Genomic DNA, 25,100 nt, shown 5'->3' with positions numbered 1-25,100 from the left:
TTCCAGCTGAGTGTTATTCCATAGGGTATATATACCATATTTTCTTTATCCAGACATAGATTGATGGGCATTTAGGTTGATTTCTTATCTTAGCTATTGTGAATTGAGCTGCAATAAACATAGGGGTATGGATAATTCTTTCATATGCTGATTTCTTTCCATTTGGGTAAATTCCCAGGAGTGGGATGGCTAGGTCATATGGTAGATCTATTTTCAGATCTCTGAGGAATCTCCATACTGTCTTCCACATGGCTGTACTAGTTTACATTCCCACCAGCACTGGATTAGGGTACCTTTTTCCCCACATCCAAAACCAACCTTTCATTAATGCCCAGGTATTTACCCTTGTTGAGATCTTTACTTCATCAGACTACTTTCTATTAATTTCTTGAAGGGCAAGTCTAGTGGAGACAACTTCTTGTTTGTCTGGCAATGGCTTAATTTCTCCCTCACTTTTGAAGAAAAATTTTGCTGGATATAGGATTCCAGCCTACTCTTTTTTTTTTTTTTTCTTTTAAAGAGATGGAGAAACAGAGGGACAAAGAAAGAAAGAAAGACAGAAAGCTCCCATCTGCTAGTTCAGCTCTCCAAATCCAGGAGGAGTCTGGGGTGGGATCCAGAAGCAGGAAACTCAACCCAGGACTGCCTCCTAAAGTGTGCATTAGCAGGGGGCTGCAGTCCAGAGCTGGAGCCCACTATAGCCGAACACCCATTGGGTGAGGCTAATCACCCACTTCTCAGGATAGGATTCTTGGTCGACAGTTTTTTCTTTTAGCCCTTTGGATTATTGCTGTGCCTTCTGGTGAGATTGCTGCGGGTAATCCTGTTCAGAGTCTTTGGATGTGATGGGTTGCTTTTCTCTTGCGGCTCTCAAGATTCTTTGTCTTCCAAAAGTTTAATTTTAGTTCCAGAATTTCTTTTTGGTTCTGTCTATACTGATTGGTGTGATGCCCTTTTGTTCAGACATCATTCTGTTGACTTTTTCCACATTCTCTTTTAGTTCTTGGAACATCTTTAAGACCATTATTATTATTATTTTAAAGATTTATTTGAAAAGCAGAGTTCTAGAGAGGCAGAGAGAGAGAGAGAGAAGTCTTCCATCTGCTGCTTCAATCTCTGAATGGCTGCAATGGCCGTAGCTGGGCTGATCTGAAGCCAGGAGCTTCTTCCGGGTCTCCCACATGGGGACAGAGGCCAGGGCACTAGGGCCATCTTCTGCTGCTTTCCCAAGCCATAGCAGAGAGCTGGATGGGGGCAGCCGGGACTGAAACTGGTACCCATATGGGATGCCTGTACTGCAAGTGGTGGCTATACTCGCTATGCCACAGCACCAGCCCCCAAAGACCATTATTTTAAAGTCTTTGTTGAGTGGACCTGCCAAGAAGTCTTTATCAGGAAGTTTCTGTTGATTTAATTTTTTTTTTTTTTTTTTTTGAATGGGCCACATTTTTCTGTCTCTTGGTTTGCCTTAGGAGTTTTTGTTGAAATCTGGGCTCTTGAATCTAATGAGGTAGTGGCCCTGGAAATTAGATTCTCTTCAGTTCCCAAATTTGTTCTTTCTTTGTTTGGAGTATTGCCATTGGTTTTTTGTTATCATTGTTGTAGGCTGCTTCACCCCTAAGGATCACCCTGATTGTAAGTTTAAGGTCTTCTCGGTCAGTTCTGGGCGGGCGGCACTTTGCCTGGGCACGTACGGTTACTTTCTAATTTTTCCCACACACATAGTGGTTTTGATCATCCTGGTCTTTAGCGTCTGGCTCTCCAAAGGGGAGAGAGAGAAAACTGCATGGGATGGACCCCCTGAGAGCCTCTGCAGAGGGGGAGGGGTAGCCTTGAATGGATTTAGAGGCCTGGCAATGGCTGCCCCGCTTTTTTTCTGCACCTCTGTGGTCCCGCAGTCAGAGCACAAATATTTGGGGGGCCAGGGTCGTTTTGCCCACCCTGACTCTGGCCAGCGGGGTGCAGGCCACTTCGGGAGCTGGTACACAGCTGCCTGCCAGCAGCTAGCTCCTGCCTGTTACTGTCCAAGCCTTCCCCTGGAAGGTGAAGGCCTCCGGGCACCTCCAGAGTCCAGCACACAGCGAAGTGTCGCTCAGTGACAGGGATGCTTTGTGGGAAATGCCGTGGTGACATCCACCCCGTGCAAGCATCATACAGTGCACGCGACACAAGCACACAGATGGCTGCACATCCGTGCGTTTGTGTGGCAGGAGGTTTGTAAGCTGCGGCGTGCGTGTCAGTCGTGATGTTCCTGAATTCCCATTCGGAGTGCTGTGTCTGGGTGTGTGAGTTGAAGGGAAAGGCCCCTGGCTTGCAGTAGACACAGGTCTCAGAGCACCTGCTCCTCCCTCTCCCCAGCTACGGCAAGGGTCAGAACCACCGGGTTAGGCTGCTGCTTCTACCTCCAAACTAAATGGTAGGAGTGAAAGCTGTAATCTGAAGAGCTACAGAGGGCTTGACCTGTGACATCACGTGAAAGACTTCCGTGGATCATTAGCAAGATCTGCCTCAAAAAATAATGGTGCTGTACCAGACCTGTTTTGGAAAGAAATAAGAGTTTGTTCTTTTGTGTTTATGAACTCTCTCTTCATTGCTGTTTTCCTTCATTTCTCCTTTCTTGTCTCCCTTGTGCACTTTTTTTTTCCTTTATTTTTCTTCATCTCTTTCCGTCTGTTATAATTTTCCTCTTTCCCCCTTATATGGGTATTTATAATACGTTTTCCTCCAGCAGCTTCTGACTTACAGCTGGTCCATAGGAACTTGGGGCTGGGATCTGGCACTTTAGAATTCTCCCGCAACACCATATATGGCACTTTGTAAACAATCAGTGCTTGCATTATCACAAACCCACGGACTCATGGCAGAAGTAGTCTGTGGAAAAGTTACTGTTTTTGCATACTCATTTTTAATGACTTGGACCTCCTATTACTAACTGGTGGGCATCATTTGAGGAATATACATAGAATTTTGTGACTTTTGGGTGGTAGCCATGCAAGCTATTTCAATTGAAAAATCTTCTCTGATTCTTGTATGGGAGTAATCAAACTGATGATCCCAATAACCAGACTGCTCTGTCTTTGAATTTTCCATGGTGGGACCTGTGTCTTACTAATCTTCTGATTTGCAGCGAGGGAGATAAGCCTGCAGGACATTAAGGAGGATTCGGACCTGGATCCCGAGGAGAACAGCACCCTCTTCATGGGCATCCTTATCAAGGGGCTAGCCAAGCTGAAGAAGATCCCAGAGACGGTCACGGCCATCCAGGAGCGCCTGGAGCAGGAGCTCAAGCAGATTGTGAAGCGGTCTACCACGCAGGTGGCCGACAGCGGCTATCAGAGGGGAGAGAACCTCGCTGTGGACAACCAGCCACGGTAGGTGGGGGTGGGTCCGTGTTTCTGATCTCTCACTTTGTGCGTTTTCTAGCGTGAGCCCTGTGCAAACGTAGGTTGATAAAAACAGCTTGGATAGGCAGACTGCACTTGTTTGGTTTTTGACACTGAGAAATTGTAATGCGTATTGTCTGTATTCAAATACATTGAAATAAATATTCAGGCCTATCTAGAAAGAAAATTGTTTGTATTCAAGTACATAATTGAATGAAACATGAAAGAAGGAACATGGCAGTACTGACTATGTACTGGGCACTAAGCAATGTGAAAGGCAGTTTGTGTACTGTTATCTCATTTAGTTCTTACCACAACTCTGTGAGCTAGTTTTTGGTGTCCAGATTTTATAGTTAGGAAAACAGAGGCTCAGAGATGAAGTACTTGGCTCAGGCTCACAGAAATACTGGCTGGTCTTGGGGCTGCATACAAGTTAACTGGATTCCAAACTCCACGTTTGGGGGTGGGCCTTTGGCCCGCCTCTCATTTTGGATTACCTGGGTTTGAGTCCCAGCTCTACCCATTGACTCTGCTTCTTGTTACTGTAGACACTGGGAGGTGTTGGTGATGGCTCAAGTAATTGGGCATCTGGCACTCACATGGGAGACCTAGACTGAGTTCCTGGCTCGTAGGTTGAGGCCCAACACAGCCCTGGCTAGTACAGGCACTTGGGGGACCAACAATGGGAAGTCTGTCTGCCTGTCTGTCTTTCAAAAAAATTAATTATTAATTAATTAAGTCCATTGTTTTTCCTTTATCTTGTGCTTTCTTCTTTAATTTGTGGTGAGATTTACCAACAGGTAAATCTGCTCAGGAACTCTTGTTTTAAAAGAATAAACAGGATTTAGGTGTTGTAATTCTTGTTTCCCAAGGAGAATACAGAAATTGTCTTCAGAGTCTGTACACAGTTTGCCAGATGAGATTTTAGGGCCCAGGAGACTAATGTTGTCTGGCAGTGTTTGGAATTTTCTAGAAAATCAGAGGTTCTCTATAAAGGGGTCTGTGCTCCCCATTCCCCCTGCTTTGCCTGCCAAACTCCCACATACACCGGACATGAACCAAGGCAGGAATTTGGCACGAGGGAAGAAGGCCAGTGGAAACGATCGCTTCATACGGGGCAGAGGGCAAAGCAGTGCCTGCACGTCCTCCAGCTGCTGAGCTGCTGTCTCCTGGGAGCAGACAGGCAGTGTGTCGGAGGGATCCGGGTCTGGTCGCTATGCTGTTAAAGAAATTCTACTCTTGGTACTTAAGATTTTTAAATATTTTGGAAAAAAAATCTAAGGAGGAAATTGTAATAGCTCACTTAGCACAGTTTTCTCCAGGTTGACTTTACACTCTTTGCCAAAGTTCATCTATTTTGTTGACTTTTGCCTGTGTTCTTTTGTATATCTAAATAAGGTTGATTTTTGAAAGTCTTCAGTAATCAATTCAGTTATAGATTCCATTCTAAGTTAATACACTTGGCGAAAGCAGCTGTCTTCTAGGCTTCTGACACAATGTTGCAGAGCAAATGTTTGATGCCAGTGGGTTTTGGAGAGCAGATCCAGTTTTGGGAAACTTCGAGTCCCGGTTTTGTGATCTGAAGAATAATAGCTGTCTTCAGGATTGCTTGCTTGCTTTGATGATTTATTTCGAAACATTTGCATTTATTTATTTCCATTTTATTTGAAAGGCAGAGAGACACAGATCTTCAGTCTGCTGGTTTACTCCTCAAAAATCTGCAAGAGCCAGCCAGGGTTGGGCCAGGCCGAAGCCACAAGTCTGGAACTGCATCCAGGTCTCCCTATGGGTTGCAGGGACCCAAGTACTGCAGCCGTCATCTGCTGCCTCCCAGGGTGTGCATTGGTAGAAACTGAATCAGAAGCCGAGGAGCTGGGACTGGATCCAGGCTCTCCAGGACAGGATGCGCTCAGCCCATGAGGCAGCGTAACCACGTACTCGTATTATTGCCGGTCCCTGCCTCCACACCATGTTCTCTGGTCACTCAGGTCATGGTCCAGAGAAGCTGGGGGATGGTTTCTAAACTGAACTTGGCCTTTCTTCCTTCTTTGCCTCGTGCTTGGACTTTTGTGAAGACCTTTTGACTCGTTACTTACGAATACTCTCAACCTCTGCTTTGATACTTGCCCTGTTGCTCTCAGTCCCCCAGTGGACACACTGGACTGTCATAGGGAAATAAAATGACTGTAGTATCTACCGAAAATGAAAGGAAAGGGCCTGGGTCAATACCTTCTTTGTAGATCTCATTGTAGTACCCTTAAAAGCACAGTGTCTCTCATAGGATTTTGACCTCTTCCTCTGCTGCTGCCCAGGTTCTTTCTGGAATACATGAGTGGAACGTACAGCGCTAGGAGCAGACCTTCAGTCTACTGCCCCAGGAAATACTAAATGTCTCTCAAGGAGGAATCAGTCAGCAGCAGCAGTTTTTTTCTCTACAAATCGTATTTTTTTGTCAGCATTTTAAAAGGCTTTTTAGGAAGTATTGGACATATGAAATGGACAAGCTGTCTTGGTTTTATGTCTATAACATGATCTCATTTTATAAAGTGTGCAATCCTGAATTTAGGTCCCCAAATCCTTTATTTTGAGAAAAAATAGGACAGAGCGAGTACCTGGGGCAATCCACTTTGTTAGAAGATCGCAGATTGACCTTTGGGCTGGGATTCCGAATGACTGATAATTCTGAGCCTGTCGCAGAGGAATTTGTTCTAGCACATGCTTTAAAACTCAACAGTTGATTCTCTTGAAGACGATATTCAGAAGTCATCGGCATTGTTGCTTTTAGATGGCTGGAATTTTAGAAAGGATATCGTCAAGTTACTGCTTGTAGCTTGCAAGAAGCTTTGTGTGCGTGGAACTTTTCTTTGGAGGGTGTTAGTGGCATTCATTTTAGAGTTGTAAAATCACTGAGCTGCTACTGCTACTACTTCCTCCTCTTCCTCTTCTTCCCTTCCTTCCTCCTCCTCTTCCTCTCTCCCTCCTCCTTCCTCACTTCTCTTCCCTCCCCCCTTCCTCCTCCTCTCCTTCCTCCCCCCTTCCACTTCCCTCCTCCCTTCTTTTCCCTCCTTCCTCCCCCTTCCACTTCCCTCCCCCCTTCCACTTCCCTCCCCCCTTCCACTTCCCTCCCCCCTTCCTCTTCCCTCCCTTTCTCCTCTTCCCTCCCTCCCTTCTCTTCCCTCCTCCCTCCCCTCCTCCATCTCCTCCCTTGTCCTCCTTCCTCCCTCCCCCCCTCCTTCACTATTCAGGGAACCATGTGACTGCAGGTGGAAGGATGTATCATTGTTAAAGCTGGGCCTTAGGCAGGAAGAACCATGACTGCTGCCCCTTCAGTACCCACGTCCCCCTCCCCCTCCGTGTCCTGTGCTGTAGCCTGCTGGGAACATTAGCGTCTGAATGCGACTCTGAGGCTAGAGGCCAGGGCTGTAAATTTCCTAAAAGTTTCATTGTTCAACATCATCTTAAATATATTCTGGTCGTGATGCACTGCAGGCCTGTTTCCTTTGCCTGTATGTAAAGAGAATTAATGTTGTGTGTTATTTTGTTAGGAATGTAGAAGCAGGAAGGGTAGTGAATCCTTTCTTGCTTTTAATTTCTACAGAGCCAGAATACTTTCCCAGCCAGTTTAAGAAAACTGCTTTTGGTGACCCATTGTTAGTATATTTTTTCCTTCTAAAATATTGTCTGTCTGTAGAATAATATTTTTTTCTGTTTATTCATAGTATAGTGACTTCTGTGAGCCTTATTAAAGGGAACTGTCCGAGTAGCATCATGGCTAACTTTATGAGCACTAAGGTACCACGCACCTTGCTCGTCCACCAGAATCTTGTGTGGCCCATTATTTCCCCAGAGCAGCACTGAAGGCCGCGTCTTCACTTCAATGGCAAAAGTGGCCTGCGGCCTCTGTGCTTCAGAACCTGCCGCCCAAGTGCTGATTCGCTCTCGAGACCGCACTCTCGAGTATTTTCATATCATCTTTATTTCAAAGAAGCTGGGAGAAGGTCTGTGATATTGAGCAAATGAGAAGGCATGAGGGAGAGATGGAGGAGATTTCTCAAGGTGCAGCGTCTTCTGAAGACTGGAGGCAGGGAGAATGAGGGAGACGAGAGCGACTGGCACATGGAAGGCGCTGCCCACTGCTAGAACGCCGGCCTGTTCATGTGAAGGCAGCATTTCATTGCAGGCAGGTGACCGAGGCCTCTCCACTTGGGGCAAACTGCTGGTCTCAGAACAGAAAGAGGATCCAGTGACTTGGGGCCAGAGCTGCTGGGGAGACTTCTCCTTTTTAGAAGGAAATCGTTCGGCAGTGTTCGTTGACCTCTATTTTGATGAAAGAAGATGAATTGTCACATATGAAAAACAGAAGATTAAGCGTTTTGTGCTCATTGTGATATGGAAGAAAGGTGCATGGAGAACATGGGAAAGAAATACACTTGCGTGCTAGCAGTAGTTGTGTTCGGCTAGATAGGTGATTGGTTTGTCTTTCCCCATCTAGCTTAAATTTATTAAGTTATAGTAAAAGATAAATTCATTGTTTGAAAATTATGACTTAGGTTATTTCAATCAGAAATCATTGAAAATGCCTATTGGAACTATGGACATGCATGAAGTAAAAACATTTTTTTTTAAGATCTATTTATTTGAAAGAGTTAGAGGGAAGAGAGAGAGAGAGAGGGAGAGGGAGGTCTTCCATCTGGTGGTTCACTTCTCAATTGGCTGCAATGGCCGGAACTGTGCTGATCTGAAGCCAGGTCCCAAGAACTTCTTCCAGGTCTCCCACGTGAGTGCAGGGGTCCAGGCACTTGAGCTATCTTTTACTGCTTTCCCAGGCCACAGCAGAGAGCTGAATCAGAGGTGGAGCAGCCGGGACTTGAACCGGAGCCCAAATGGGATGCTGGAAGTGCCGGTGGCAGCTTTACCTGCTATGCCACAGTGCTGGCCCCAAAGTAAATTTTAATTTGGGAAAATTTAATGCTTGTTTTTAGACTGGATGTAGTCCCTAAATTTTTCCTCTGATGTGGGTGTGCATCCGTGTTTTCTGACTGCCCACGAGGAATCAAGAGAAGTCTAGCTGACTGTGTTCAGTGTCATACCTTCAGATCTAGCTCAGTACCTGTCTGACCCATAATAAGTGCTTTCTGAATGAGAAAGTAAATTCCATTTACATTCTGAATATCTGCCATGGGCCAAATGTCAAACAACTCAGGGTGTTTAAACTCTCATGGGGTTTAAAAGGGAAAAAAAAAGGCACTAATGAGAGACCTCCTCAGATAATGGATTAGTACAAACTGGGAAGACAAGCAAAATGGGTCTCCAAGCCAGACAGGTACCTGGTCTACCCTGGCTGGGTGGGTGTTAGGAGGGTGTTAGGTGGGTGTTGTGATGTGAGCCAGCTTTTACTGTGGTTTGGTACTACTTGTGGTTGTCAAGCTTCCTTATTTTGATAGCACCTGCCTGTTGTGCAGTGAGCATGCTATTGACATCTGAGATGTGAGAAGGAATGCAGCCAGATTCTTGTTAGGCTGTTGTCACCATTGTCACAGGTTTTGCCCTCTGTGTTTGATTAGATGTTGATGCCTATTGCCAGGTGTGCTTTTTGTCACGGTTGATATCAATGTTTATGTTATGGATAATATTGAAGAGTTTTGTGTTCTTTTGCCAGCGCATTGTACTAGCATTGTTTTTATCTTTGCCTTTCTCAGAGGTGAGAGATGCTATCTTCAAGGTCATTTGGATTTGTGTTCTTCTTACTACTTAATGAGATTAAGCTTCTTTTTATTTGTGTGAAAATAGCTTTTTGTCATGAGTTGACAGTGAGAAGAGACACACTAAAACAGGTTGTATCCTTAGTAAAGCAGGATGGTGGGTACAGAGTGGTTCATTAACCTGTTATAATCACCTTTTTAATATTTGAAAACTTCAATACTGTACTGTTGAAAGAACCTGCCTTTGGGGTGTGTTTATCTTTTTATTGATTTGCAGGAACTATTTCTATATTTAGAAAGTATCTGAGTATAATTCTTGGGAATTTATTTTGCAGTCTCCTATACTTTCTTTCTCTTTAGACTTAGTGATGGTTCTGGCCATGCAAACTTTTTTTTCAAGATTTATTTACGTATTTGAAAGGCAGAGAGAAAGAAAGATCTCCCATCTACTGGTTCATTCCCCAAATGGCCACATGGCCAGGGCTGAGCTTGGCCAAAGCCATGAGCCTGGCGCTTCATCCAGGTGTCCATGTGGGTGGCAAGAGCCCAAGCACTTGAGCCAGGCGGATTTCCCAGGTGCATTATCAGGGAGCTGGATTGGAAGTGAGAAGCTGACCTGAACCACTGTCCATGTGGGATGCTGGCATCGCACACAGCAGTTTAACCTGCTGCACTACAATGCTGGCCCCCACCATGTAGACTTTTTTAAAATTTTCATGTTTATCAATGTTTTCTTCTATAGCTTCTGGGTTTTGTGTCAAGCTAGGTCTTTTTCATTGGTAGATTGCAAATAAAATTTCCTGATCATTCTTTCAGCATTTCAGCATTCTTAATATAAAGTATCTGAATTTATAATGGGGTAACATCTAGATAAACCCACTGTAAGTTGAAAATCTTCTAAATTAAAGTGTGTTTAATGCACTTAAATTGGCGTATAGCATAGCTTAGTAATACGTGTCACCGAGGAGTGTCAGATGCTTACCCTGTGGTCCTGTGGCCAACTAGGAGCTGTGGTTTGCTGCTACTGTCCAGTAGTTGCTGTAACTGTCCACATATTGCTAATCTAGGAAAAGACACAATTCAGAATTCGCATTACAGTTTCTTGGCACCGTTGTAAAGTCAATAAATCAGAAGTCAAACCATTCTAGGTTGAGGACCATAGTAGTCAACCCTTGTCTATGGAGATTTGTTCCAAGACTTCAGTGGATGCCTGAAACCGCAGATAGTATGACCTCTTTGTGTACTGTGTTTTCTCCTATATACACATACCTGTGGCAATGTTTAATTTATAGATTCACAGAGTAAGAAGTTAACGATAACAATAAAATGAAAATATATTGTAATGGAGTTTTGTGGTTGTGGTTTCTTTCTCTCTGGATATCTTACTGAATGGAACTCACTCTGGTGATGTTGTGAGATGATTCAGTGCCTGCATGAGGAGTTGGAGTACAGTGAATGACGTAGGCAGAGGTGTTGTGGCAGAGCATTAGGCTACTATGTCATGGTTACTTGTTATACAAGCGCTGGGATAGAGCAGTAGTTGATCTGATAGCCCAGAGGGTGAGCCGTGGGTGGGCAGCATTGATAGCATGGACGTGCTCGACAGAGGGGTACTGGAGCTCCTGGGCAGGATGGAAAGGAATGGCTCGAGACTGCATCCTGCTTTTCAGAATGATAGGCGTTGACAACATAGGAATTGTTTGTTTCTAGAATTTTCCATTTGGTATTTGTCGTCTGAGGTTGACCATGGGTAACTGAAGCCACAGAAAGCGAAGCCGTGGGTAAGGTAGAACTACTGTCTGTCTGTGATATACTGGGACGTGAAGGAGTGGCCATGATGCCTTCAACAGACCTGAGGCTGATGATGCTGGATGGTAATGGACCGTGAGCCCCTTTCATTCCAGCTCCTTGTGTGTCTGCCGCAAGCTTGATTGTCTTTGGTAGTTGCCTGCTTCCTGAGTGACTCTAACACTAATCATTGGCTTCCCACACACGATTCTTTTCATTTCCAGTAACTGCTTTTTTTCCCCTGGTTTCTTAGTCTGTGAAGACTATGGTTTTTCAGAAATACATTGAATTATTGCTCTAAATTTTTGAAACAGTATACTTTTAAGGCATTTTTAAAATTCAGAGTTCAGAACTCAGTATGAGGGCATACTGATTAATAGAACATTTCTATAAAGTGGTTTTATCTGTGATAGTCTAAAAGCTCAGGCCCCAAGGTTACTTTAATAATACAAGTGCCATGTTTATGGAAAGAGAAATAAGTGAAATATTTTATGTGATCTCATAGACCTGGGGCTGTAGTGGGGCATGTGTCTGCTTCTCACATAAGAAGCAGTGCGTTTCATCTGCTCTTCCTCTATTAGTTACTTTTCTTCTAAGTACCTGAAATGCAGAGTGTGGAGGAACTGGTCATCTTATTTTACAGAAAAATCATTTTCGAGCAGCTTTGAAGCAAGGTCGAGCGTTTGTCCTTGTGGCTTCTTGTAGCCATTCCCAGGCACTGCATGTAGCACCTGGACATGCTTGGAATCGGGAAGGGCCTCGATGTAATTTAGATGAGCAGTTAATTCGAATCAAAGCAAGCGGGAAGCAAGTAAATTTAACTTCAGTGATGATGATTCCATTTGATTAAATCTCGACTTTTGATTACACGTATCGGTGAGAACATGCTTAAAATACACACAACTGTTAAATATTGAATGATGTGAATACGATGAACCAGGGACACATAGAAGGAATTCTGCTCTTCTTCAACTAGTGTGTACCCCCTGCAGCTTTACTGAAAATGTTTTTAAAACAAATGAATTAATTCTTCTACCTATGGGACTCATTACTCCAATTGTTAACTAAAATGTGGAGTTCATTGTCGTGCAGGGTCCCCTGTCTATATACTTTCTAGTAAGACTTAAATAAATTAATGGATAATAGCTCCACATCACTTAAGGTGAGTTAGTTGTGTCAGTGATGTTCATAGTTCTTTTCATAAACATGACATCGGACAGCTGTCTAATTGTGTTGTCTGTTGGTTATAGTTTCTGGAAAACGAGTTCTTGACTGAATGGGCTAGATATCTTAATGTTACATTTCTTAAATCTTTTTGTATTTGGCAAAGCTAAAAAAAGAAATCTGTTGTGATTTCTCTTGTTTTACACACTACAACAGGTTCAAATTAGAGATCAGATCAGTTAAGGGAAGAATAGATAAAATGTGTTTCATGAGTTAGTATACCTTTATTTAGATGTCAGTCTTCATTCTGCGTTAAGGCTACTTCTGTATTTGACAGATAGTGGGGGCTGTCAGAGTCCTGTCATTTTTTGTGGACTTGTTGGTATTACAATGTGAAAGGTACTCCCAAGTTCAAGGAATACTGAATCTTTCCACTGCAACAGCAAACAGAATAACTTGTGTCAAATGAAATTCATCCCTTGGTGACAGGTGTGATTAAAGCATCCTCATGTGTATCTTAGTCTGCACTTGCTATTCTCTGTGCTCCTCTATCTCCAGGCCCATCCTCTTGTTACTATCTTTAATCAGTTTGTAAGAAAGGTGTTAGCTTTGTGTTTGTAGCTTGTTTTAGGGCTGGGCACATGTATTAGTGTTGCTATTGCAGCAGTATATCTTATGGCGATAACTTATAAAAAGAAAAGGTTTATTTAGCTCACAGGATTGGAAGATCAAGGGCATGACAACTACATCGACTGTGAAGACCATACGGCATATGTCAGAACGAGTGTATGGGAACACAGAGCAAGAGTTCCATTTCCTCCTGCAGCAGTACTGTAGGGACCAAGCTTTTAATTGTACACCTTTGGAGGAAGCCCAAACTGTAGCAACACATAATAAATATCTACAAATTTGAGGATATTTTTCTCTGATCTAAAAGACAAGGGTCCTAAAATTCTATGGAAACACAATAACCCCCAAATAGCTATAGCAGTCTTAAACAATAAAAACAAAGCTGGTGGCATCACAATAGCAGATTTGAAAACATTCTACAGGGCAGTTGTAATCAAAACAGCCTGCTACTGGCACAAAAATAGAAATGTAGACCAGTGGAACAGAGTTGAAAGCCTCAAAATTCATCCACACATCTGTAATCAAATAATATTTAACATTACTCCCCAGAGGAAGGAGAGTTTCTTTAACAAATGTTGGGAGAATTGGATCTCTGCATGCATAAGTATGAAACAAGACTCCTCTTACCTCACACCATATACAAAAATCGACTGACAGTGGATCAATTATCTAAATTTATGACATGATACCATCAAGTTGCCAGAGGAAAATACAGGGGGAACCCTGCAAGACATTGGCATAGGCAAAGACTTCTTGGCTAAAGATCCCAGAAGCAAAGGCAGTGATAACAAATATAGACAAATGGGATTATATCAGGCTAAGAAGTTTCTGCACAGCAAAGAAAATACAACAAAGTGAAGAGGGAACTGACAAAAAGAGAGAAAATATTTGCAAACGATGCATCTGATAAAGGATAAATATCCAGAATATATAAGGAGCTCAAGAAACTCAACAACACAAAACAATCCAGTTATCCAGTTAAGAAATGGGCAAAGGACACGAACAGGAATTTTTCAAAGAATGAAATACAAATGGCCAACAGACACATTTAAAAATGCTCAGGAACAATAGCAACCAGAGAAATGCAAATATAAACCACAATGTTTTACCTAACCCCAGTTAGAATTACTATCATCCAAAAATCAAAATAAATAAATATTAGGATGTAGAGAATAAGGTACCCTAATACACTGTTGGTGGGAAAATGTAAACTAGTACAACCATTATGGGAGACAGTTTGGAGATTCCTAAGAAATATGAAAATAGATTTTACCATACGACCCAGCCATCCCACTCCTGGGAATTTACCTAAATGAGATGAAATCAGCATATGAAAGACTTAGCTGTACCCCATGTTTATAGCAGCTCAATTCACAATAGCTAAGATATGGAAACAACCCAGATGTTCATGAGCTGATGAGAGAAAAAAGAAATTGTGGTACATATACATGATGGAATACTACTCAGCCATAGAAAACAAATTTTTTTTTTTTTTTGGTCTTTTACAACAGAATGGATGCAACTGGAGACCATTATTTTTAGTGAAATAAGCCAAACCCCAAAAGACAAATACTGTATGTTTTCTGATTTGTGGTAGCTAATATATAGAGTAAAAAAAAAAAAAAAAAAAAAAAACCTATGTAAAAGGGTGCAATTGTCATCTTAATGATTTGATTATCATGTATAGCTCTTGGCTATATTCCTGTAAACAGTGGTGTTTCTACTTTTTACTTGTTGAACAATATATTTAATGGAGTTTTAAGCCTGTGATTATAAAGTAGATTGAAAATGTTATTGTAAAAATTGAAAGAAGAAAAGGAAGGAGGTTGGAGGGAGAGAGTTCTCTGTATATTCTGAGTTGTATCTTTGAAATCATGATCTATTCTTAAAGTGAAAAAGTAAGGAAAAATATGCAGATACAATTTTTTTTTAAATGAGAAAGCAATTATTTTGAAATCTCAGTGCTACTCTCAGAATGGTCTAAGTACCCACAGCCCATATGTCCCTTGAGAGTTAAAATACAGATCATCCCTGTGGGAAGCGACTACACTGGACTCTGTTGGATGAGTCCTGTGCATGCTGAAGTTTGAGAACACTCTATAACATCACACACATCACAGAGGGTTGCAGTTTTGAGATATTTGTGCTTTTGCAAGGCAGCCTACCACTTGTTGCCTTACTTCCGTAAACCTCACCAGTAGCCTCATCACAGTCAGGGCCGTTATTACTGATCCTGGATTTACCTGGGGAAATATAAAAGCAGAAATACCGTGAAGTGCCCAGAGCTTGACAGTGGTGGAGTTGTTAGAAACAGTCTCTCCACCATGTAAGTTTGGGGGTCTCGCTTCTTTAAAGATGCTGTTCCTGTCACATTTCCTGGGTTTGGTCTTGTTTCCCCCCTCCCCCTCAGTTGAAGGGCAGTCTTTGTGTTTTTTATCTTTTTATGGAAAGCTTTTATTTGATAAATATAAATTTCATAGGTACAACTTTGGGATTATAGCAGTTTTTTTCCCCCATACCTGCCCTCCTACCCCTAACCATCCCACATCCTACTCCCTCTCTCATCCCATTCTTCATTAAGATTCATTTTTAATTATCTTTATATATAGAAGATCAACTCTATAGTAAGTAAAGATTTCAGCAGTTTGCACCACACACAGATAACACAAAGCATAAAGTGCTGTTTGAAGACTAATTTTACCCTTAATTCTCATAGTATAGCACATTAAGGACAGAGGCCCTACATGGGGAGCCCTACATAGGGAGCAAGTGCACAGTGACTCCTGTTGTTGATTTAGCAATTGACACTCTTATTTATGATGTCAGTGATCACCCAAGGCTCTTGTCATGAGCTGCTATGGAAGCCTTTTGAGTCTGCAAACTCCGTCAGTATTTAGATAAGGCCATAATCAAAGTGGAAGTTGGCCCCCAAAAGGGCAGTCTTTGTACTGTAGTCTGCTCCCGCCTGTACTCCCTGGTGACCTGTGGCAAGTGTCTTGGGGATGGCTGGCTGAGGTGATCAGAGGCCACAGAGTAAATGGAGACTAGTTAGCACATTGGAGAACCAGACTAAGTTACCCAAACGAGTCCTCAAGAGACCTTGTATATTCTCATACTGAAGAATAATGTCCAAGAAAATACTAGGAATATGTACCTAAAATCTTAATTTTGTTGTCTTTGGGAAGTGGATTTATGACTACTTTTTCTAATGTTCCAATTTTATAAAAGACAATTTTGGATTAGGGGCAAGGCTTTTGGAAGCAGAACAGTGATACTCAATTCAAAGCAGCAGCCCTGGGTTTATTTTCTGATTTTCGTCACTGATTTGCAGCACATCACCATCAGAAGTTCCTTTGAGGTCACCCCCCGCAGAGCTCAGACACCTGGCTGGACGAGGAGGGAAGTGACACAGGAGGAAGTAGAGCCAGCACCCGGCGCCGTGATCTTGTTATTTTTACCATTTCATTCTACATTGCTAGTACGTTTTTCCTGTCCTTTTCATAGTGCAGATGGCGAATTAGTCAGCACTCTTCAAATAGGAAGTTCTTTTCACATGAAGCCTGTTATTAATAAGGGGTAAAACTTAGCTCTATCCCTTACACGTTGGTATTAGATAACCTTGACGATTCAATGGGCTTGCATCCTGTTTGAAAAGAGAACGGCTCACTGAGCCACGCTTCTTAAGAAAATTCAAGTGTGAGCTCGAGGCAGGGAAGACCAAGAGCATTGTGAGACGGTGTACCTGGTTAGTTTCACGTAGCAGGTTGTGTAAAATCTAAGCGTGGCATTCGGTACGCTCTTAGCGTGTGGAGCGTCGCGAAGAGAGATGCGTACTCCATGGTTACTGCCTTTTCCATCACTGAAAAAATGCAGAACGCTGAGGTGAAGGTCTGAGCAGAGAAGTAGCAGGACAGAACCGATTTTCTACCTTGTGTGTGGGTCTTGGCTTCATGACCAAGTGAGGCGGCTTCTTGGCTGATTTTTCCAGCAAATGACTGATTCAGGTTTACCTGGATGTTAAATTTAGATTCAGGTAGTCTTATCTCACCTTCAGTACTGAACGTTTTTCACAGCTTGATGGTGGACCTTTCCACCCTAGGCCCTTCCTGCCTTGTGCCACCGTGCGCGTCCCTAACATCTTCTTAGCCCTCTGCATGTTTGCGTGGTGGTTCTCGAAGGCTGAGCCACATGGAGAGACAGAGCTGGGGGTGGGGTGTTCGAAGACCTGGGAGCAAAAGGAGCATTGCACTTGGATTCGTAAGAACGCTTTAAAGGTTTTTCATATCTGTCAGGCAATTGGATTTGTGTACACGGAGCAAAGTCTTTCTTCATCTCGACATTTTTCTGTTTTTGCTTAAAATAGGTTTTGTTGCAGTATTATTAAAGTTAGCTCAGAATGCATGTGTCTTTCAGCTTGTAACCACACTTCTTTTTTTTTTTTGACAGAGTGGATAGTGAGAGAGAGAGAGAGAGAGAAAGGTCTTCCTTTGCCGTTGGTTCACCCTCCAATGGCCGCCACGGCCGGCGCACTGTGGCCAGCGCATCTCGCTGATCCGAAGCCAGGAGCCAGGTGCTTATCCTGGTCTCCCATGGGGTGCAGGGCCCAAGCACTTGGGCCATCCTCCACTGCAGTCCCGGGCCATAGCAGAGAGCTGGCCTGGAAGAGGGGCAACCGGGACTAGAACCCGGTGTGCCGGCTCCGCAAGGCGGAGGATTAGCCTGTTGAGCCACAGTGCCGGCCGTAACCACACTTCTTTATATTTTCCTGTTGCACTTGATTAGGGACTGTTCTGAGGGCATAGTTGGTGTGAAATATTTGGAAGCCATGAGCTTCCAAAACCAGGAGATTTTAATCTACAATACTTATTGCCTGGGCACTTAATCTCTGATCAGGCCTCTTTCTCTCCCATTCTGCTGGAGCGGGTTTTTCATTCCTTCATTCAGCAAATGCTCACTGCTTATTTTCTGCTGGATAATATGCCGAGCACTGTTACACAGTGGTGAATCAGAAATACTTCTTAAATCAGGAGCAGGTGTTCCCCTTGGTGAGTGTCCAGTCCAGAGGGGAAGAGCGAGGACTTAGAAAGGAGACTGGTGGGAGAGCTGCTTCAGTTATCCCAGGAGTAGCTGGATAGCCACCATCAGCAGGGTGGCAGTGGCAATGCGGTGAAACAGGCGCATTTGAGAGCTGGTCAAGAAGTTAAAACCCCTAGTGGTTGCTTTGGCTTAGGAGGGAAAGGGGAGCTGGTGAACGCTTACTGGGCAAGCAGCACCATTCATTGCCTCGGGGAACATGGAGAAGCAGGCTGGGGGAAGGAGCTGGGTTCCGTCGATGTCATGCCAAATGGGAGTTCTGTGCAGGCAAAGCGGTTTGAGAGTTGTTAGCGGGTGGTTAACGGAGGACATGGTGTTGAACGAGCTCACCTATAACAAGTATGAACATTGAGAAGAGTTGATAGCATTTAAAGAAAAAGCCGAGAAGGAGAGGTGGAAAGAAACCAGAAGTCGGGGCTTCTAGAGCCAGTGGGGAGATGATGTTTCATGAACTGGGGAGTGGGGAGCAGAACTGGGTGCTGCAGCTGTTGGATGAAAGCCTGAAGATGCGTTTTTGGGTTGTGCAGAATGTTCATCTGGGACCTTAGAGGGGCGTTACTGGACTATCAAGGCGAAGACCTGTTTGCAGGGAGAGAGAAGAGGTAGTGTGATCTATTGGCCTCATTCCAGTCTTGGTATCCATAGCATTGTAGAGTACTGATAACTTCTGTCTCTTTTAATATTATTTCCCTTTTTAACAATTAATTTATTTGAAAGAGTTAGAGGGAGAGACACAGAGATAGAGATCTTCCATCTACTGGTTCACTCCCCAGATGGCACCAACAGCCAGGGCTGGGCTAACCCAAAGCCAGGAGCTTCTTCCAGGTCTCCCACATGGGTGGCAGGGGTCCAAGCACTTGGTCCATCTTCTGTTGCTTTTGCCAGGCCATTAGCGGGGAGCTGGATTGAAAGTGGAGCCAATGAGACACAGAGTGGTGCCCATATGGGATGCTGGCATCATAAGCTTCCACTTTGGCCACTATGCCATAATGCCGGTGCCTGTGCTGAGTATTGAAAGTGGCAATCCAAAAAATAAATAAATTAATTAAAAAACCAGGCTTCACACTATGCTTGGCACATCCTGTACGTTTAGTAAAGAGTGATTGTTAGCATGCCTGTCTTTGTTGTCCTTGTTTTTGTGATGTTCATCATCATTATCTCATTTCAGCTGGCTTTTTTTTTTTTTTTTGACAGGTAGAGTTATAGATAGAGACAGAGAGAAAGGTCTTCCTTCTGTTGGTTCACCCCCCAAATGGCCGCTATGGCCGGCGCTGCACCAATCTGAAGCCAGGAGCCAGGTGCTCTTCCTGGTCTCCCATGCGGGTGCAGGGCCCAAGCACTTGGGCCATCCTCCACTGCCCTCCCGGGCCATAGCAGAGAGCTGGACTGGAAGAGGAGCAACTGGGACTAGAACCTGGCACCTGTATGGGATGCCGGTGCCACAAGGTGGAGGATTAACCAAGTGAGCCACAGCACCGGCCCCTCAGCTGGCTTTCTTGGGGCTCTTCTCTGTTAAGACAGTTAGAGCTCCCTGTCCCATGCCGAGGCAGGGCCCAGGTCTGTTGTCTTTAATCCTGGCCTTCTCATTATAGTGTCATCCTCCATTGCTCATTTTTACTCCTGAACTCAGTTGTCTGCACAATTTGAGTGTGTTTTCCGTTCGCTCACTGGGCCCTGTGTTGGGGGACAGGTGTGGTTGTGTGGCTCTGGCCCAGGAGGCTGCTGTAGGTTGGTTAGTTTGTCACTTCATTCCTTGTAATAATCTTGTTTTGGGGTGGCTGTAGGAACATCGAAGAAAGGGGGAGTTGAGATTTATTCTGTGAATTAGGCTGTTTTTGATGGTCAGTTTAGAAACTTAAATCCAGCTAATTTGATCAAAGAGAGGTTTTTATTAGAATGCCATGGGCATCTCTTTGAATACAGGCAGGACTTTAGTACCCCAGGGGAAGGATGAGATGCAGCTGGCCCTTGGGCACCTCCTGGGTATCTCTCACCTCCTCTTGGAGCCCTCTGGATGGTACCAGCTAAAGGAACAGAAAAACAGCTACGTCTGCCTACAGTGCCGCTCCCCTCCCCCCACACAATTTAATGCCGACCATTGGGTTGCGACTGAGAAGCTGTGATGAGGAGTGTGGGACCGGGAGAAGCCCTAGGGCATGCCAGCAGCTCCGCGGCCACCCAGCTGGGTTTCCAGTCTGTGTGTCCTGTGCTGCTACTCTGGCCTTGCTGTCATGTTGCCGCCCCAGGATGTGTATTTTCCTTCCCCAACTGTGACGCTGTGGTATCTGATATTGCTTACTGATGTGTGATTTGTGAAATAACCTGTGAGGTCGTGAGGGGGTGTGTTTGTGTGTGTTCTGAAGGGTTGATACCGCAATTAATTGAAATTCACATCTCTTGGGTTCTCGGGCCTATTTCTGTAAGCGGCCTTTCCTAATTCAGTTGAGCTTAAGGAATCATCAGGTAATTTAATGGCCCTGCCTGCTACTTTGGCTTTTAGATCAGTAGTGAAAACCTTGATCCAAACAGGATTTATGCAGCTGAGCTAACTGCGATGTAATGTTTTATTTATGCTTTTATTTAACATTCTGTGGTGAGACTGGGTCACGGAATACTTTCAGTGGGGCTTTGCGTATTCCCGTCAGTCCGAGTGTGTCTGCCGCCCAAGGCAAACACTTGTTTTTGCGATCCTGTGTTGTATGGCTGGATGGAGAAGTGTACAGGAATATTACCATGCTCCAGTTTTTCTCCGGTAGCTTTAATTTGGAGTGGACTAGGGCAGTTTTATGTCCCGTGAGGTGTTTCCCAATCTCTTTTGTTCTTGGGTACACCAGGGGAGATCTCGCTTTTCCTCCTTTTTAAGAAGTGCCGGTGCTGGTGAGGAGCCGTGTGCCTTTGATAAGTGCAGGGTGGACACTGATTTCCTTATTAGCCATTCACTGCTCATCCCTCTGCTGAATGCAGCTTCCGCTGCTCCACCGAAACCCTCTTGCCAAGGTCACTGGGGACCTGTGAGTTGTAAATTTCTCTCTCCAGCTCATCAGGCTTTGGTGTAGCATTTCGCTGCTGATACTGTCTTCTCAAATGTTGTCTGGCTTCTTCCTTCCTCGCTCCTTGCTGACCATCCTAGCTGTGCTGCTGTTTCCTGGGGTATTGGCTCTGGCCCCTGCTTGCTGCTTTTACTGTGTGTGTTTGCTCTGAGCGTTCTGTTCTTCTCAATACTTAGCACTTCTTAATTTACCAGTGTTGGTTTCTCTGCTGAACTCTAGATGTGCACATCCTGCTACTCAAGGACAGGACATTGAAGGTACCCAGGTCTGCACCTAGCATCTCTGATTCCAGATTTCTAACCTGACTTGGTTTCTGCCAAGGCCTATTTAATAACCATCATCTTGAGAGCTGCTCAGGCCAGAAACTCAGACCCAGGTGCCTCGAGCCCTCTGCTGTCTGTAATAAATTTTACTATTCCCTCTGCTCGTTCTGTCCACTCTCAATTTGATCCTGCCAGCAACTATCTGAAGAGCAAGTATTAATTAAGGCTTTGATTTTACAGATGGGGAATTTGGAGAAGTTGAAAGGTTTTTTTTTTTTTTTTTTTTTGTTTCCCATCATTAAAGGTTTAGAAAGAGCCACTGTTGGGGAAAAAATGGAAATATTTGGTTTCTTAAACTCACAAAAGGAAAAACTAACAAACAACCAAGTGAACCAAAACAAAAGTTAGTATCTACTTGGCTTAAAGAATTCAAAGGAATCCGCTTTCATGATACTTCATTATTTTGAGTTGCTAGTTTCCCATTTTTTGGAAAAGAAAGGTTTAAATTTTTATTTGTTAGAGACATAGTGAGGGGTAGAGAGAGACTAACAGAGAGCTCCAGTTCTCTGGCTGGTTTACTTCCCAATTGCCTGTAAGGCCTCGGGCTGGCTTGGATCAAAAGCAAGGCCATGGACTCAATCCAGGTCTCCCACATGGATGGTAGGATACCCAGTTACCTGTTCACCACCTGCTGCATCGTAAGCCAAGCAATAGCAGGAAACTGGAGTAAGAAGCCAAAACCAAGTAATGAAACCCAGATATTCCAATATGGGACGCAGGCTGCTTAACCAGCGTCTCGACTGCTAGGCCAGAAACCTGCTACATGGTGCCTTTTTCTGCTGTTCTGTGTATTTCTCCTTCAATGCTGTAGAAGTGTTGGACCTCATTGTCCTTTACTTTTATTTTTATTTTTTAAAGATTTATTTATTTACTTGGAAGTCAGAGTTACACAGAAAGAAGGAGAGGCAGAGAAAGAGAGAGAGGTCTTCCATTTGCTGGTTCACTCCCCAGTTAGCCGCAATGGCTAGAGCTGGGCCGATCTGGAGCCAGGAGCTTCTTCTGGGTCTCCTACATGGGTGCAGGGGCCCAAGGACTTGGGCCATCTTCCACTGCTTTCCCAGGCCATAGCAGAGAGATGGATCGGAAGTGGAGCAGCCGGGAATCGAACCGGTGCCCATATGGGATGCTGACACTGCAGTATGCCACAGTGCTGGCCCCTTCATTGTCCCTACTCAGAGCCATGGCTGCTGTTGTTTCTGTTGTTGAAACAGCCATATCGAGGCATGATGTGTGTGTCGTACAGTTCACCTAATGAACATACAGTCTGAGTGATTTTTGGCATATTCACAGGGTTTTGCAACCATCACCTCTATGTAGCTCTATAATATTTTTGTCCCTTCTAAAACAAATCCCATGTACTTGTTGGTTCCCACACACACCCAGCCCAAGTAAACACCACTGTGCTGTCTGTTTCTGTAGATTTGCCTGTTCTGGATATTTCAGATCGGAATTGCCATATAACGTTCAGCCTTTTGTGGTGATTTTCACTTAGCACATGTACTCTTTATAGATCACATTGTACTGCTTATACATACTTTGTTCCTTTTTATGGCTGAAGAAGATACTGTATTGTATTCCACATTTTACTGCTTCACCAGTTGGAAGATATTTAGATTGTATCCACTTCGGGCCATTATGAATAATGCTACTGTGAATATTTATTGTACAACTTTTTGGCCATGGTGTTTTTCATTTCTTGTAAGTACGTACCTAGGAAGGGAATCACTAGTATGATGATTAAACATATGCTAACCTTATGCTTAACATTTGGAGGAGCTGTCAGAACTGTTCTCCAGATCACCTACGTACCATTCTGCAGTGCTACCTGTGCTTGGGAATGTTCTCATTTCTCTGTATCCCTGCCAGCACTTTTTATTGTTGGTCTTTCTGATAATAGCTATCCTCGTGGATTAAAATGCCAACTCATTTTGATTTTGATTTTGATTTGCATTTTTCTGGTGGTTAATGATGCTGAGCCTCATTGTGTTTGCTCATTGGCAATTGATAGGTTTCTTTGCTGCAGTATAGATTCAAGCCCTCTGTCCATCTTTAAATTTGATCATTTCTTCATTGCAGGTTGGACGCGTTCTCTGGATATTCTAGATAGAAGTGCTGTATCAGATGTATGATTGACAGACATCTCCCATTTTGGGGATTGTGTTTTCACTTTCTTGCTGATAGCATTTGAAGCACACTTTTAGAAAAGTTGCATGTCACAGCTTTGGGTTTTATTGACAGTGCACAATCTGGCAGATGACAGTTGCCCTGTTTTGGAAGTGGGTGAATATCCCTGAGTAGGTGGGGCTGTGAGTGGAATCTCCCCACTTGGGGCCAGTTTGTTGCTGCAATGACAGTGCCCTCATTTCTTCCATATAAAGCCTGTCATGGGGCTATGATGCCTACGTGGTGGGAACAGGCCTGCTCGTCCAGGGTGGCAGGAGCTGGTCCTGTGAAGTGTTTTAGCAAGGACTGCTATTTCTTCAGTGTTGATAGAGACTATGAATCTCATCTCACACCTCATTTCCTCACGGGGTCTGTTTCTCGAAATGGAGCCCTGCTTCTGGGTTCTGAGCGCTCTTGTCCGTGACTGCCAGCCCAGCATGTGCGGTCCTGGAGCAAGGTGGCTCTGCAGATAGACAGCAGCACCCGCCTTTCAGAGGAGCCACACGCCCAGTGTTTCCTGTAAGCTGCTGGTTGACCACCGTGTACGGAGAACTTGGTGCCACGGCGACTTTGGATGCCAGCACGCCCCAGGCTTCTGAATGTCATGGATTAGTTAGATTTCCAGAAAATGGTAGGCGATAGTATACGGCCATTTAGCTCTCATTTTGTCAAGTAGAGATGTTTGGCCACGTAACTGCCATTGGGGCAGGAAATAACAGATTTCCCTATAAGAGAGTATCAGAAATGTGAAATAAATCTTGGTGAGGAGTCAGTATGCCATTTCTTCTTTCTTCTTTTGCTGTCCACCAGTGGAAATAAATCACAGTCTGCAGATTTATATGTAGGAGCCGCAGTGTTATACACTTACCAGAAACCCTCTGTGAAAACCAGATCTTTCCTTTATCAGGTATTTACTGTGTGCGATGCCAGGTGCCAGCTTTATACCGATTGCTTCCCAACATTGAATTAACTATTTTAGCTGTTAAGTGTAGGCACATCTTTCTGTATTTTATACCTCTCTCTGCTGATATTTGAGTAGGTCTCCAGAAACACAGATGAGAATGAAGTTCTTTTTTGGCTTCTCTGAGTATAAATATGCATTGACTTCTAAAGGATTTTTAAAAATACCATCCAAAAGGTAGAATGAATTCTATTCAGAAACACACCGTGCAATTCCCAGATTTTGTATATTCTAGACTGGGAGCACTACATAACTTCTATTGATTCTGTTTCATCTGAATGACGATGTCAAATAGAGACTAGGATTGTATCATAAGATAGTTACACAGCATCACACTGGCACATGCATTACAGTGACTGGGCAATAAAGAAGCCTTAGGACTAGAGAAGACGCTATCCATTTTGATGAGACTGTCACTATAACCTCCCACTTATGGCAAGAAAATCTGGCTAATGGTCACTGCTGTGAAGCTCTTCGGCTTTGCTTTTCTACTTTCCAGGTTGGTTTCTCAATCTATTCGGGAACTAGGAAGCGAGAGCCACACAAATACACAATAAAGCCCTTTCTCTAGGATTTTCTATACTCATTCATGGTATACACTTTGAATTCATTCAACAAATATTTGCTGATCATTGTTCTACGTGCTCCTAAGTACACAGTGCTGCATTGGGCTGTGTTTACTCTGAAAGACTAATAATGGAAGCTATGGGGGCAAACGTCGAGATATAAAGAAATGCAATCCACATTTGTTGAGCTGCATGTGTGAGTCACCTGTGGTAAGTTCCTCCAAAGCAAAATCAAATACTGTGTGAGTTCAGAGGAGGAGAGGCCAGGGGATCAGC

General features: G+C 43.9%; 1 protein-coding gene across 2 annotated transcripts in view; it reads left to right on the top strand.

The window, feature by feature from the left end:
• The window catches only part of EXOC4 (exocyst complex component 4), an 862,020-nt gene that overhangs the window by 107,433 nt on the left and 729,487 nt on the right, over positions 1–25,100 (top strand). For both annotated transcript variants that reach the window (XM_062198862.1, XM_062198781.1), the window contains exon 6: positions 3,128–3,371. In XM_062198862.1, the coding sequence (XP_062054846.1) occupies positions 3,128–3,371 (244 nt within the window). The remainder of the gene's footprint in view (positions 1–3,127; positions 3,372–25,100) is intronic.

Source organism: Lepus europaeus, chromosome 1 (assembly GCF_033115175.1).
Source record: "Lepus europaeus isolate LE1 chromosome 1, mLepTim1.pri, whole genome shotgun sequence".
NCBI classification, from domain to species: domain Eukaryota; kingdom Metazoa; phylum Chordata; class Mammalia; order Lagomorpha; family Leporidae; genus Lepus; species Lepus europaeus.
This window is presented reverse-complemented; position numbering and strand designations above follow the sequence as displayed.